A 15200-nucleotide genomic window follows, 5' to 3' on the forward strand; every position below is an offset into this window, starting at 1 on the left:
GGAGATCTTAAACATGCTGTGAGTTCAACACAACCTAAAAATATCTCAGAACTTGATGTGACCTGCAGGAAGAGTGAGTGGAAATTCCTAAATCAAGACTTCACTTTGGGCTACAACAGGACTACTACAGGATACTGCACTACTACAGGATAATTTAGTTAGTTTTTTATTTCTCCTTTGTTTTAACATGTTGAAATAAAAAGTAACATTACATTAACATTTGCAAAAGAACGATTTCTCCCACCTGGCTTGGCTGCCCAATGTTTTGTTTATTACCAATTACCAATCATAAGAAAGAGCATATCTCCATTAACATGCTGAATTGATAACTGGCTTTTTAAGTGGGATTAGACACTACTACGAAAAAACTTAACATGTTATCATCCTGCTGAGACACATCAACCAGACTCTTCTTTTGTTCTTGTTTCAGCTGTTGTTATTGTATTGTCTTCAGGGTTGAGGGGGATGGGAAGGAATTTACAAGTTAGCCAGCACTAGTCAGTAGCAAATAATTCAATTTACACTAACAATGGGTGTCATGGTGTCATGGTGAGTAGGAGACATTGTTGAACAAAAGAGTTCTAATATTTAATTAACTAAATTGACTTGTGACTTATGTAGAAAACATATGATGATTTAATAGTCAAACCAGTATTAAAACAATAGTAAAGTTCTCTTATGAGCACCAATGCAGATTTGGCTTGCTGTAATCATTTGTCTTGTCAAGTCAAGTCAAGTCAAGTCAAGAAGCTTTATTGTCATTCCAACCACATATAGCTGAAGCAGTACATAGTGAAATGAGACAACGTTTCTCCAGAACCATGGTGCTACATAAAACGGCAACAAGACAAACATGGAGCTGAGGACTGCTAAGTTGTCCTAGCAAAAACACATAAAGTGCATCCTGTGCAACCTAGTGCAAACAGTGCAAGAACACAAAGAAAAAGTGCAGACAGACGTCAGAAGACAGTGCAAAAACAGAACACAAAACAACCTGACCTTCAAAAGATTTCCTTTGCAAATGATGAGGAATAAAATCTTCAGCCCTTGTCAATGTATAAAATCTTTTAGAAATTCAATTCACTCTACATTCATTCTACTGCAGGCCACAGACCCATGTCAGGGGGTCAGTTGTTAACAAGTGTTATTATTGAGCTCTGGTAAAAGATGCAAGATGATCCCAAACAGAAACAAATGATCACAGAAACAGAATAATGACCATAAACCATAAAGACACAGAATTTGACCATAAACAATTGGAAAGTAACTAAGAAAAAAAAATACCACAACCAAAATGATCAGTACCTAGTGGCCCAGTTTTTCATTATTCATCTATGTCAGAACCTAATATGATGTTTCAGCTGTCTGACTTTAGACTAATGAAGTATGTATCTTGCACAGCTACGTTCTTTTTTGTACAGACTTTCCCAGCACATGGTTTCTTAGCTGAAGTGAAGCAATAATAGTAAAAAGAGAGTATTGGTAGCTAATAAAAAGGATGTAACTTACAAAGATATAATTCTGACTGCTGAAGTCTCTAATTAACTTCAGAAACACAAAGGAAAACCTGTTTCAGAGTTTTATAGACAACTGACCTGACATTTTTTAAACATACATTTTAATGCAGAACAGGACTTTAATGTACAATTTTAAAAACATGACTTTTAATTGCAACAGAGTCTCTGGTACTTTTGCAGCATTTCCCAAAGTAAATATAAAAAGACTCCTTCCACCACAGAACCTTTGTCTTTTAATAAACACAGCTGAACTGATCTGAGAACAGCTACAAAGAGGCGGAAGTGTGGGTTCACCAACATCCGGTTTCAGACTCCGACATCCACCACCAAAATGGCGAAGATCGCCAAAACGCACGAAGGTAAGTTATTTGCAAAAAACAGCAAAAGTCTTAATTTTCAAATCGTATTTCGTTGTATAATGTTTTATGAAGTGTTGTAGTAAATTTTGCAATGTTTGCGGCGCGTGTGGGTTTGTGAATTACTAGTTTTTCTAACGTGAAAAGCAGCAGGCCGTGGTACGACACAACGCGGACAGTTAGATAATGGCGCTGGAAGCTGCTAGCTACTTAGCTTTAGCTCGGTAGCTCACGCCATTATTTTAACGATCTGTGGATGTACGATGTAGTTATCAAAGTGCTCATATTACTTTTTAAGCACAGGCTTTACTGTGTAACTATTCACAGCTAACTCTATTGTCTAAATGTTGTGGTTTCACGTTAATGCGGTTAGCACAGTTAGCAGTAGCCTCATCTAACAACGCCACACGTTACACAGACGTATACTTTCAGTTCAGTTCTTTACTGTGTGTAGTGTAGATATTTACACTTACTTATACTGAATAATTCATCTAAATTAAAATACGACTACACGAACAGCATCTAAGTAAAAAAATAATAATTACCGCGATAATTGGGTTCAAAGGTGTTTACTGTTATGTTTACAGTATGTAGTGAAGTAAAAGATTCAAGCTAATTCTGATTTATTAGAAGTATCTAGAACACAGATACACGTAAAGACAAACACAACAAAGTCCTAGTTCTTTGTTGTAAACAAAACGTTCATACAGGAGTTCAGAGGGCATCAAATCCATATAACAAATATGCTGTATATCATCACCACTAACTCCAAACAATTAGGGCAACTTAAACAAGAAAAGACTTTACATCGGAGTAGAACGTGCACGTTTTTCAACCCAATTCACTGAAAAACACTGCACTGTGTTATACACTGTTATACACTGTTACCTGGTTTTGTGCTCAAACCCTTTCGATTCTTTCTTCCCTCTAGATATCGAGGCCCAGATCCTGGAGATCCAGGGAATGAAGGCTTCTCTGCTAGAGGAAGGAGAGCAGGGAGTGGGCCTTGATTCTACTGGCTTCTATGACCAGGAGATCTACGGGGGCAGTGACAGTCGCTTTGCTGGTTATGTCACCTCCATCGCTGCCAATGAACAGGAGGATGTAAGTATTCACAGACACGGCTCCTGGATCTTTATAATGTTCTTTATTACTCTGTTTTTCCAGGTAGTTGCAGTGTGTTGGTCTGGTATTGGTTATTTGTGACCCATTGGGAAGATGTCAGAAGGCAATATTAAATATCCATCTGTGACCAACATCTGCTTTGAAGCTTTCAATTGTCGGGTCTAACAAGTCAAATCCTAATTAGTCCACACAGTGTTGTGGAGACAGTTTTATCAATGTTTTTATTTTATTTTTTATTTTATTTTTAAGTAATTCCACAGTTTGTTTTGGAGCTTGATTGCTCCCCTTTGTCTGTTGCATATGAGCTAGAAAAGTCTTGCCATTTTGGCGAGATTTGACTAGACTCCTGTTTGTCTTTCTTTCCTCAGGATGATGAAGATGATTCATCAACAAGTTTGCTGGCACCAAAGAAGCCAGGGTACCATGCACCAGTGGCTATACTCAATGCCATTCCTCAGTCAGACGAACAAGTATGTCCCCATTTATTGTATAGTATCACTTTAGTGTCAGTGTGGTGTTAGCAAATAACAAAAGCAGAATTTTACTTTTAATACTTGGAAAAAGTAATAAAAAGTTTCTGTTGCAAATACACTCACTCTGTATCCCATCTTTGTTTTGCAGTATGACCCATTTGCAGAGCATCGCCCACAAAAGATCGCAGATAGGGAAGATGAGTACAAAGCCCGGCGCAGACAGATGATCATCTCACCTGAGCGTCTCGACCCTTTTGCAGATGGTAAATTTTCCACTTATTTTTGTTTACATTACATCTTCCCCATTTCCTCTCCCTGTTCATGGCACCCATGACTACCAGTGGCTTCACACCCATAGTTTTGCTGTTCAACCCTTCGACCACAATGCAATAACTTGCTTCCCAGACTTGATGCCTTCCCTGTGGTCAATCCTCTGTGGTCTGAGAACGTTTTTGTGCCTTTATATGTTTTCTTCCCAATATATGATCTACATTTGAATCATCTTCCAACTTCGCAACAAACAATGTCTGTGTGGGCTTAGAGTTTCTTTTTTATTATTTTGGTTTGGAAAAAATATTGTCATGATGTCGGTGAGCAAAATGAATCCTGTTGTGTGCGGTAAGCTAAAGTTAAACCATTGTAGGGTTACCCTGCCTTTGAGGGGAACAGGTGGTTAGGTGTTGAAAAGGGTAATTCACCTAACAAACATGGGTTGCAGATGGGTTGTGTGTGAGTCGAAGGGTTAACAATCCCATGCAAGAATCAGGCTGAATTATGATGGGAAAGTGTATTGTTCTTCTAATGCCATAAGGCAATGAAAAATTTTAAGTTTGAGGTTTAGCTAAGTTGTAATTCACCTAATAATGCAATGTGCTATGCCACACTGAGCACAATAGCTGATGATAACATGTTCACTCATAGACAGAACTTTAGATCCCAAAGGCAGTGGAGGAGCGAAATATGCTCGGTCACTATGCGTCAACCAAGAGTCAATAGTTATTTAAGAATACAAGTCGACCCAAATTCATTTAGTCCGGGCTGTAATTTTGGTGTCTTTTTGTCACCTAATCTCCGTTGGTTTGTTAAATGTCCATGCAAAGTTGTCAGTATATGACACTGCATGACAAGTTAAAGTGTGGCCAGCTTTTCCTACCGATCTAAAATTACTAAGCTCATTAAGAAAAAGGTTTAGTTTATGTATTGTGGATTGAATTTTTCTACTTTTGCACAACTTCAAAAGTGCCAGGGAATGGCATTGTGATAGTAGAAACAAGCAAGATTTTATTTAATATGTATATACGTGAATGAGCTTAAATGGCCTAAGGTTTGGTCTAGTTAGGTCTTAGATGAAGCCTGCATGTAGAGAGAGCTCTTTGTACAAAGTTGTTGTGTAAATATATTTTTATTTTACAACTCTCTCTGTAAAATAGAAATATGTTATCAAGAAAATTGTGTACCACAATACCACAGGCCCATACTAACTGTCCTTAATTTCTCTCCTACAGCAGTACTGCTTTGCCAGTCCTGTACTGCACTCTGTTAAGGGTGCAGCAACTCATCCTGTGTAGGTTATGGGGAACACAGAACTATGCACTTGTCAGTTTGGTCAGGGTCCACTGGCTTATTTTGGGGCCTGTGAAGGGAATCAGAGGCAGCCCAGCTACAACAAATCTCAGCCCCCAAAAGCCCCTTAAGATTTAACTGCCATAATCAAGTTATAACAAATTTAAAATTACCCTATTTTATTAGTTATCTTTGCCCTGATGAGCAATTGAAGATATTAATTTATAATTAAATAAAAACCATTGCTGTAAAGTAATTCGCTCTGGCCTGTCATATTACCATATATCAGTTGTGCTTGATTTATCCAAATCATTTGCCTCTTTTCTATATTGAAAAGTACATACTGATGTTTTAGATTGTGGTAATGTCATTCCTACACCTAGCTTAAAAATCCTGACTTCATTATACTCTGCTAGTGTAAGTATTTGGGAGTCTGAACCACAAGGTCCTAGATTTTTTTTTTTTTTTTTTTAGTTTTGTGGTTATGCCCCAAGAAGATGCTTTGTTTTTTTTTTGAGTGCTGTTTATCAGTGCAACCAGGTGGTATACTGTTGTGTGTGAGTTCAAACCCTTTTCCAAAGTGTTACTAATGGTAAAGAGAAATTTTCTAGGCTTCTTATCTGCCGGTTGAAGTCTGACTGCAGAAGGACCCTTGGCACTGAAAGTGTACGTATTCTGAAGAGCACAGCCCAGGACCACTGCATCAGTGATGGCTATAACATCTTAATCCACTTAAAGAAAGCACCACAACCTCAGCTCTTCTCTCTATGTATCTGCTTGTTTTTCATTAGAATGATATGACTGTATGTAAGAAAGACAAATGTATATTTGTATGTTATTCAGTTTTGTGAACAAGCTTTAAAATAAAAGAGGAACATATGTTAATCTGATGGTAAAGAATCAGGGTTAGATGGGTGTGTTTGCTGTGTTTGTAATGACCTGGGTCCCTGGAGTGTATGCTAATGAGTGTCCTATGTTCTTGTTCGTGCTCTTTCGCGCAGGGGGCAAAACGCCGGATCCCAAGCTGCAGGTCAGGTCGTACGTGGACGTCATGTTGGAGCAGAACCTGTCCAAAGAAGAGGTAGGCGACTCCCTACTCCCTACTCTTTTCTTTTATAGTGGACTATGTCCACAATGTGTTAATAAACCCGTCAGACCTTAATCCTTCGGTATGGTTGTATCATTTGTCCTATCCGTTGTAAACATTCACATTTCTGCATGTAGAGAGAGATTCGTCAGCAGCTGGCAGAGAAGGCCAAATCAGGGGACCTGAAAGCTGTCAACGGGTCCGCTGCCAGCCAGGCTGCCACAAAGCGCAAGCGTCGCTGGGACCAGACAGCTGACCAAACTCCCTCTAATGCTACACCCAAAAAGATGTCCAGCTGGGACCAGGCAGATACCACTGCTGAGGTAATCCACTCACATTTCAGCCACTTATTGCTGGATGGATCACGTCAGTGTCTTACTGTGGCTAAAAATAGCATGGTTAATTACTTGCAAGTACTTACTACTGCATAACTTAAGAGAAGTAAGATGAAGAAATACTTTTAAAGCAATACATTTTTAAGTCATGTTTCTAATGTAATTTTTACTCCCTTGTAGACTCCGGGACACACCCCTGCACACACACCCTCTAACAGCCGATGGGATGAAACCCCTGGCCGCCCTAAAGGCAGTGAGACCCCAGGGGCCACTCCCAGCACCCGAATGTGGGACCCCACACCCAGCCACACACCTGCTGGAGCTGCCACTCCTGGCAGGGACACACCTGGACATGCCACACCTGGACATGGTGGAGCCACAGGTAGTGTGCGCAAGAACCGCTGGGACGAAACACCGAAGACAGAAAGGGAAACACCTGGACATGGAAGTGGCTGGGCTGAAACCCCACGTACAGACAGAGGAGATGAATCAGTGGGTGAGACTCCAACCCCGGGAGCCAGTAAGAGAAAGTCTCGGTGGGATGAAACACCTGCTAGTCAGATGGGATCCTCAACACCACTACTCACCCCTGGAAAAACTCCAATTGGAACACCAGCCATGAACATGGCTACTCCAACACCAGGTATACAAACTTTAACCCTCAGCATTTTATCCTCTACATGGTAATGGATATTGTTTTAGGACAGGTGTAAAACACTGTTTAATGTCTTTTATTAGTTCTTTAGTCTTGGTGTGTGTCAGTAGCTTAAAGGGATGTTTTAAAGTTTTACTGTTTGATTAAAACGGTTTCCTCTTCCTTTTCTTCAGGGCACCTGATGAGCATGACTCCAGAGCAGCTGCAGGCGTGGAGGTGGGAGAGAGAAATTGATGAAAGGAACCGGCCTCTTACAGATGAGGAGCTTGATGCCATGTTTCCAGAGGGATATAAGGTATGTGCTCCTTTTTGGTAATAATTCACAAGTAGGGCGGCATAATAGATTCACAGGTCTGATGCTCGATTTCTGATGTTTTGGCCACCCTACCTTAATCTCCTGCCTAAACAGAGGCTGACTAGCCACCTCTATATTATGAGTGCACATAATGAGCAAACTGAACACAAACGGATAATGGGTTGTGGTGCTGATTATATCATTGCAATGGCTGACACTACTAGAGCAATTAGATAAATTGTGCAGCACTGTCTAGTTACAAAACCATGACTAAATATAATTTAAAAGGTGTCATAGTACTAACAGTTTATATTTTTCTTCTTCACAGGTCTTGCCTCCACCAGCAGGCTACGTCCCCATCCGTACTCCAGCTCGTAAGCTGTCAGCCACGCCAACTCCAATTGGAGGCATGACTGGCTTTCACATGCAGGCTGAGGACCGCACCACAAAACAGATGAATGACCAACCCTCTGGAAACCTCCCCTTCCTCAAACCTGATGACATCCAATATTTTGACAAATTGCTGGTGAGAATAACGCAAAACTTTGTAAAATCAGCTTCATATTTGTTCTATGTGAAGTTAAATGTCTCTGGCTTTGTGTTCTTAGGTGGAGGTGGATGAGTCCACTCTGAGCCCCGAGGAGCAGAAAGAAAGGAAGATCATGAAGCTACTACTGAAAATTAAAAATGGAACACCACCCATGAGAAAGGTATGTCACTGTTGTTTCTTCCTTACTTTCTAATATCCCTTTTTAAATAATCCCCAAGTGTTACACATTCACATTCTGCTCCTCCCGCCAATTTCTTCTCATGTCATAAATCAAAAGCCAGAGACGTTTGTAACTGTATTAAGTGCAAGATCAACACCCAGCACTAAGCCTGTATGTGGCTGCAGTGTGAATATTTGCTTGCTATAGAATCTCCTCCATGAGGAGCTGCTGCTTTCATCAGCTGTCTGAGTGTAGACGTTCATGCTCTGTTGGGAGCAGCAGACATCATCCGAAATGAAGAAAATCTGATTCCAAATGATGACAACTAATCATCTGACTGATCATCTTCTCCTCCTTCTAGGCTGCGCTGCGTCAGATCACAGATAAGGCTCGTGAATTTGGAGCAGGTCCTCTGTTCAACCAGATCCTGCCACTGCTGATGTCTCCCACCCTGGAGGACCAGGAGCGCCACCTTCTGGTTAAAGTGATTGACCGTATTCTCTACAAGCTCGATGACTTGGTCCGTCCATACGTCCACAAGGTAGGTCCAGCATTAAACATAGTAAGAAAAAAAAGAGTAATTTTAGTGTATGACGTCCTAGGAACTAACTGTCCCTTTTGTCTCCAGATCCTGGTGGTTATTGAGCCGCTGCTGATTGATGAAGATTATTATGCCAGGGTAGAAGGAAGAGAGATCATCTCCAACTTGGCAAAGGTAACATGGTGTCTTAATGCGTTTTATGCCTGGTTCTTGCGAATATTCTCGCCTGTTTGACCAGTCCATGGTCAAATCAGGGCTAGTAGTTCGCTATAGTGATACCAACACGAGAGCAAACAGACCTGACATCTGTACCTCGTCTGTTCTCAACCTGCACCTTTTGGTTACATGAACACATTGTGTACACATTATATTGCTTTAATTGATAGCAGGAGATATCTTGTGTTGGGCTGCTGAGGCAACAAAGACAAAGCTGATTTTAAAAACCTATAATCTGTATCTTTATAATAATTCTACAGATGGTATTAGCATTATGACCTGAAACTGGATCTGTTTTATTTAGCTTTAAAGCCCACTCATTGTACTCAAATTTCATCTGCAACACAAGCTGGTCAGAAAAAAATAAAAATATTACTACAGACATTTAACCATTGTCTTTCCCTTGTCGACCCCAGGCTGCTGGTCTGGCTACAATGATTTCCACAATGCGACCTGATATTGACAACATGGACGAGTATGTCAGAAACACCACAGCTCGAGCCTTTGCCGTGGTGGCTTCTGCCCTTGGTATCCCCTCTCTCCTGCCTTTCCTCAAAGCTGTGTGTAAAAGCAAGAAGTCCTGGCAGGCTCGACACACAGGCATCAAGATTGTGCAGCAGATTGCCATCCTTATGGGCTGCGCCATCCTGCCACATCTTCGCAGCTTGGTGGAGATTATCGAACACGGTCAGTTGGGTCTTTGCAGGCATAAGCTATTCATCAATATCATATCAAACAACAATTATTCTTGAAATTGAAGATGACACCTACAGATGAATCCTAAAAACAAACTGACAGGGTCTGGAATTAAATGTTTTACAGCTCTGACTGTTTTTGACTGTGTTATACAACAGGTCTGGTGGACGAGCAGCAGAAGGTGAGGACCATCAGTGCCCTGGCTATAGCTGCTCTTGCTGAAGCTGCTACACCCTACGGTATTGAGTCCTTTGATTCAGTCCTCAAGCCACTTTGGAAGGGTATCAGACAGCACAGGGGAAAGGTAAGATACCAGCTGTGAAAAAGTAGCCTTTGTGTGGCTGCAGCGTAAATATTTGCTTGCTATAGTATCTCCTATTGGTCTCGAATCTACTTCTTTCCCACCCTTTTGTCACCAGGGTCTGGCTGCTTTCCTCAAAGCTATTGGTTACCTGATCCCACTGATGGATGCTGAGTATGCAAACTACTACACCAGAGAGGTGATGTTGATCCTCATCAGAGAGTTCCAGTCCCCTGATGAGGAGATGAAGAAGATTGTACTCAAGGTAAGGGAGTGGGAGGAATAATTTTTGTATGACACACAGAGTGAATGCCTGGTAGCTATAAACCTTAGGTAACTTCCTGCGACTCTTTCTCGCCTGTTCAACCACCACATGGTTGCAGCAGGGCTAGTAGTTCGCTACATCAACACCAGCATGAGAATTAGCAGAGCTGACGACTGTGTCCTCTCTGTTCTCACCCTGCACCCGTTGGTTACATTTGTAAACCTTTATCCAATGTTCATTAACTGCTTAACTGCTGTTTTTAAACTACACACTTGTCCTTTTCTGCAAAACCAGAAACTCTCAGATTTGTGCTTACACTGAATCTCTGGTTAGTTTGTCGAGTGACAATTCCAGTAGTTAGACAATCCTGCATTTTCCTGCAACTTAAAACAGGAAATACATGAGCACAAGGTTTCACAAGGAGATCTGACTGGAACTTCCCAAACTGCACACAACTAGATCTTCTGACTGCCTGAGATCCTAAAGTTTTAGCAGGGTGACCATGTCTGAGCTTGTATCTGACTCAGTCAATTCGATGTCTATCTCGCTTAAAACCAACAAACTTCCTAATGCATGTTCCCACTTACAAGTTTCCTTCATCTAACTCGTGCCTATTTTTTGTCTTGTAGGTGGTGAAGCAGTGTTGTGGCACTGATGGTGTGGAGGCCAACTACATAAAGACTGAGATCCTGCCCCCCTTCTTCAAGCACTTCTGGCAGCACAGAATGGCTCTGGATAGACGCAATTACAGACAGGTTAGCAAACAGATTCATGGTCAAAGGCAATTCTAGAGCATTGTATGCATGTGCGTGCTTAAAATAAATCGTTACAGTATGAGACTTCAAATGTTGATGCAGTGGTAATAAATTAAACCATGTTTTATGCTTTCTTCCCAGTTGGTGGATACCACAGTGGAGTTGGCCAACAAAGTGGGAGCAGCCGAGATCATTTCTCGCATCGTTGATGACCTGAAAGATGAGGCAGAGCAGTACAGAAAGATGGTTATGGAAACCATTGAAAAGATCATGGGAAATCTCGGTGCAGCCGACATCGACCACAAGCTGGAAGAGCAGCTGATTGATGGCATCCTTTATGCCTTCCAGGAACAGACGACAGAGGTGAGACAGCTGATGCTTCTCAGCTTGAGCTATTATGAAACGTGCAGTCTAGATTTTCCAGCGTAGAACAGAACTTATCTGCGCAGAATCTTTTTCTTTTATAAATCTCATCCTTTCTCCATTTTATTCAGGACTCTGTGATGCTGAATGGTTTTGGCACAGTGGTGAATGCCCTCGGGAAGCGTGTGAAACCTTACCTGCCTCAGATCTGTGGTACGGTGCTGTGGCGTCTGAACAACAAGTCGGCTAAAGTCCGTCAGCAGGCGGCTGACCTGATCTCCCGTACGGCTGTGGTTATGAAGACCTGCCAGGAGGTACACTATAGGAAACTAAGGATATATGCACACAGAGATTTAAAGACGCTAAACTAGAAACTAATGCTTCAATGTTTTCTTTGTCTGTCACTGTAGGAGAAGCTCATGGGTCACTTGGGTGTGGTGCTCTACGAGTACCTGGGAGAAGAGTACCCTGAGGTGCTGGGTAGCATCCTTGGAGCACTGAAGGCCATTGTTAATGTTATTGGTGAGTCACTTGCTAACCATTAGCAACAATTTTAATCCTGTTTTACCTTGCTGGTCATTAATATTTAAGGGTTTAGAGAAGAAAACTTAACAATAGCTAATTATGTTCTCACTTATTACAGGTATGCACAAGATGACCCCACCAATCAAAGACCTGCTTCCCCGTTTGACACCCATCCTAAAGAACAGACACGAGAAGGTGCAGGAGAACTGTATCGATCTAGTGGGCAGGATCGCCGACAGGTGAGAAGTAGAAAACTCAGAGTCCATGGAACATGAAGTCTCCACTGTGCCTGTGCAGTCAGCAACACTGGGCTTTAGTTAAAGTGTCTTTTGTGTATTTCAGGGGAGCCGAATATGTGTCAGCCAGGGAGTGGATGAGGATTTGTTTCGAACTGCTGGAGCTGCTGAAGGCTCACAAAAAGGCTATCCGCAGAGCCACTGTCAACACGTTTGGTTATATTGCCAAAGCCATCGGGTAAATGTCGTCTGTCTATTTAATATTTATTCCTGGAAAAATGTGATTAATAATAATTAAATCTAAGCAATGTTGTGCTTGTTTTGAATGATATGACTGAACTGTTATTCTTTGTCACCTGGTAGCCCCCATGATGTCTTGGCCACTCTGCTCAATAACCTGAAGGTCCAGGAGCGTCAGAACAGAGTCTGCACAACCGTGGCCATCGCCATCGTCGCTGAGACCTGTTCACCCTTCACAGTGCTGCCGGCGCTCATGAACGAATACCGTGTGCCGGAGCTTAACGTGCAGAACGGTGTGCTCAAGTCCCTCTCCTTCTTGTTCGAGTACATCGGAGAGATGGGCAAAGACTACATCTACGCTGTGACACCACTGCTGGAGGACGCACTAATGGACAGGTGAGTCCGAGCGATTCTGTAGGAGCTGCACATAAACACTATCCTAATAATATTTGTTACCCTAAACATATAGTTTCCAGTTTAGTGTTAGAGGTACCTGTTGAATATTAATCGTGTACCTGTGTCACCCTGCAGAGACTTGGTCCACAGACAGACAGCCAGTGCAGTGGTCCAGCATATGTCTCTGGGTGTCTATGGCTTTGGCTGTGAGGACTCCCTCAACCACCTCCTTAACTATGTGTGGCCCAATGTGTTTGAGACATCGCCTCACGTGATCCAGGCAGTTATGGGAGCCCTGGAAGGCCTGAGGGTGGCCATCGGGCCCTGCCGCATGCTACAGTACTGCTTACAGGTAAGACCAGCCCTCATTAGTAAAGATACTGATGATCGGTAGTGGGGTAATGTCCAAAAAAGAAAACTCCATTCTTTTAAAGCTTTGGATTAATAATGTTTATAAAAAATCTCAAAGGTCAGTGTGATAAGAGTGTTGCTTGTGTATCCGCAGGGTTTGTTCCATCCAGCCAGGAAGGTGAGAGACGTCTACTGGAAGATTTACAACTCCATTTACATCGGCTCACAAGACGCCCTCATCGCCCACTACCCACAGGTCTACAACGACGAGAAAAACGTTTACGTTCGCTATGAGCTGGAGTACGTGTTGTAAATATAAATTGATGTACTGTTTGTTTTTCCTCCTCCCTTAAATATCGCTCTCCCTCCTTTACTCTGTCTTAACGTAGGACTGAGTATGTTTTTATTTAGCAGCTGTAAGTTGGTCTTTCTAAACAGTCAATCTCCTGAATGTCAGCTATTGATCCTGAATTAAAAATGAGCACGAGATTAGGGAAACAAAAGAAGGAACATGTAAAGTCTGTATTTTTTTTATTTCTTCATTTTTTTGATTGTTACCTGGAAGGAACGGTCGATGAGACGAGCCTTGATTGAGGAATGCAGAGCAGTCGTCAATGTTTTAAACACTGATTATTTTGTGTATTGACAGGCCTCTGTAGTGGCTGTACACACCCTGTCCATGTTTCACACCTCCTCTGTTCTTATTAGATTGTTGCTTTATTTAATCGAATAAAATGTTTGTGTATAAAAATCTATTTGTGTCAGGTTTCATTTTATAGAATCATCAAAGTGTGTCCTGCTAAGAATTTCCTCTAAAATATAAAGTTAAGACTCTTTAAGACGAACCACATCTGCAGGCAGAAAGTCACAGACCCTCCCCCCTTATGGCTCCACAGGAGCTGCAGGAAAGTTTAGCTGACACAGGAGTCGGTGGTGCGCTGTTCACTTTGCAGCATTGATGCACAAACAGGGCCTACAGGGAAACCTTAACCACAGCCTCACCACAAAAGTCAACATCTGAAGTCTGCAAAGCAACACAGGATAAGGCAGAGTAGGTCTGGAGAAAAAGAGAGAGCAACTTTTAAACACAGGGCTGGAAATATTCTGCACTGTGGTTGTGTAGTGACAACGAGTAGCTCAGGAAATATTGCACAGACAGACTGAAGAATGGATTCCACTAAACATCAGCAAATTTTGGATGCAAACATCCTGCAGCTGGAGAAGAACGTGGACAGAGCCGGACATTAATCCAAAACAGACCTGAAATCCCACCATGAGTTAGTTTAAGAAACGCAAGCTGGAGCAGCCTGTACACCCCCCAAATGACTAAATGTGATGTGCAGGACGAGACTAAGAAATACTGCAAGCTGCTAAAGAGGGCTTGTTAAGTACTGATCTTTGTACATGAAATTCCAGTTCCAGTCTCTCATTACTTGTAAGAGAAAAACACAAACATCCTCATCTGTCTTTTGACTCTTTAAAGTTGCTGATTAACTGTTAATGGGCTCCGTCAGGGAGAGCAGCATCACAACAACACTAGCTTCCATCCAGCCAGATACAGCAGTAGGAGCAGGGTGCTGGCTGTGCTGGTGGCCTTGTTTAGGGTGAACTCATGCCTCACATTATGTGGGTAAACTAAGTCTGACATAATGGAGTCAGAGCAAACTCGGAGTTGTAACTGCTTTTGGTTACGTGCACGGCCTCTTTTACAAATTCATGACCTTGCAACCATTTTGCTGTCGTCTTGTGCAGTGTAAAACTGAGCACTGCCACATCTCTCTCTCTCTCCACTCTCTCAGATTTGCACGTCCACTATCCAGCCCGTGAATGAACTGGGAATTCAAGTTGCACTAAAAATAAAAGCACAGAGATCAAAACTTGACCTTCCTACACACACGCACGTGAACGCTCATAGACACCCAGTGGAAAAACCTCCCCCACTCTCTTCCATTCAGCCAGGCTCATGCGCATTGACCCAGATTCCATCAGCAGACGCCATGAGGATCTGGGTCTGATAATCTGACACGGAAGGAAGTGAGCTGTGAGAGGCAGTAGCAGACAGGGGTGGAGGAAGTATTCAGATCCTTTACTTAAGTATAGTATCATTACAATAGTATTTTATGCAGTATAATAGTACTTTATGCTACATTATGTGACCAGTTTGTCAAGCTGAAGTTAGTATTTACCAATTCTGTACAT

At 42.0% G+C, this 15200-nt stretch overlaps 1 protein-coding gene and 1 non-coding gene across 3 annotated transcripts; both read left to right on the forward strand.

The window, feature by feature from the left end:
- The first annotated feature begins 1848 nt into the window (after positions 1-1848).
- sf3b1 (splicing factor 3b, subunit 1) lies at positions 1849-13493 on the forward strand. Of its 2 annotated transcripts, XM_026375969.1 has the most exons (24): positions 1849-1876; positions 2805-2977; positions 3367-3468; positions 3620-3734; positions 6036-6115; positions 6259-6444; positions 6637-7099; positions 7285-7406; positions 7735-7932; positions 8015-8116; positions 8478-8657; positions 8745-8831; positions 9290-9560; positions 9728-9873; positions 9989-10135; positions 10765-10890; positions 11032-11253; positions 11385-11567; positions 11664-11775; positions 11897-12017; positions 12121-12252; positions 12378-12650; positions 12786-13002; positions 13156-13493. In XM_026375969.1, exons 1-24 carry the CDS (start codon positions 1849-1851, stop codon positions 13312-13314), a joined length of 3945 nt encoding a protein of 1314 aa, XP_026231754.1. In that variant the 3' UTR covers positions 13315-13493. The 2 variants fall into 2 exon arrangements, with proteins under 2 accessions (XP_026231754.1, XP_026231755.1); XM_026375970.1 differs by lacking the exons at positions 1849-1876; positions 2805-2977; positions 3367-3468; positions 3620-3734 and adding an exon at positions 3807-5700 and having other exon boundaries at positions 13156-13314.
- Positions 8868-9006, forward strand: LOC113173868. Its single transcript, XR_003299850.1, has one exon. It is a non-coding gene; the product is annotated as a small nucleolar RNA SNORA72 (small nucleolar RNA).
- Positions 13494-15200: the final 1707 nt, after the last annotated feature.

This window comes from Anabas testudineus, chromosome 21 (genome assembly GCF_900324465.2).
Source record: "Anabas testudineus chromosome 21, fAnaTes1.2, whole genome shotgun sequence".
Classification (NCBI taxonomy): domain Eukaryota; kingdom Metazoa; phylum Chordata; class Actinopteri; order Anabantiformes; family Anabantidae; genus Anabas; species Anabas testudineus.

Bases quoted from the DNA above. Each gene is read 5' to 3' on its own strand.
- sf3b1 (XM_026375969.1), top strand. From the start codon at position 1,849: ATGGCGAAGATCGCCAAAACGCACGAAG. The intron at 3,469-3,619 runs GTATGTCCCCAT...TTTGTTTTGCAG, and splicing joins TTCCTCAGTCAGACGAACAA to TATGACCCATTTGCAGAGCA. The intron at 10,891-11,031 runs GTTAGCAAACAG...CTTTCTTCCCAG, and splicing joins ATAGACGCAATTACAGACAG to TTGGTGGATACCACAGTGGA.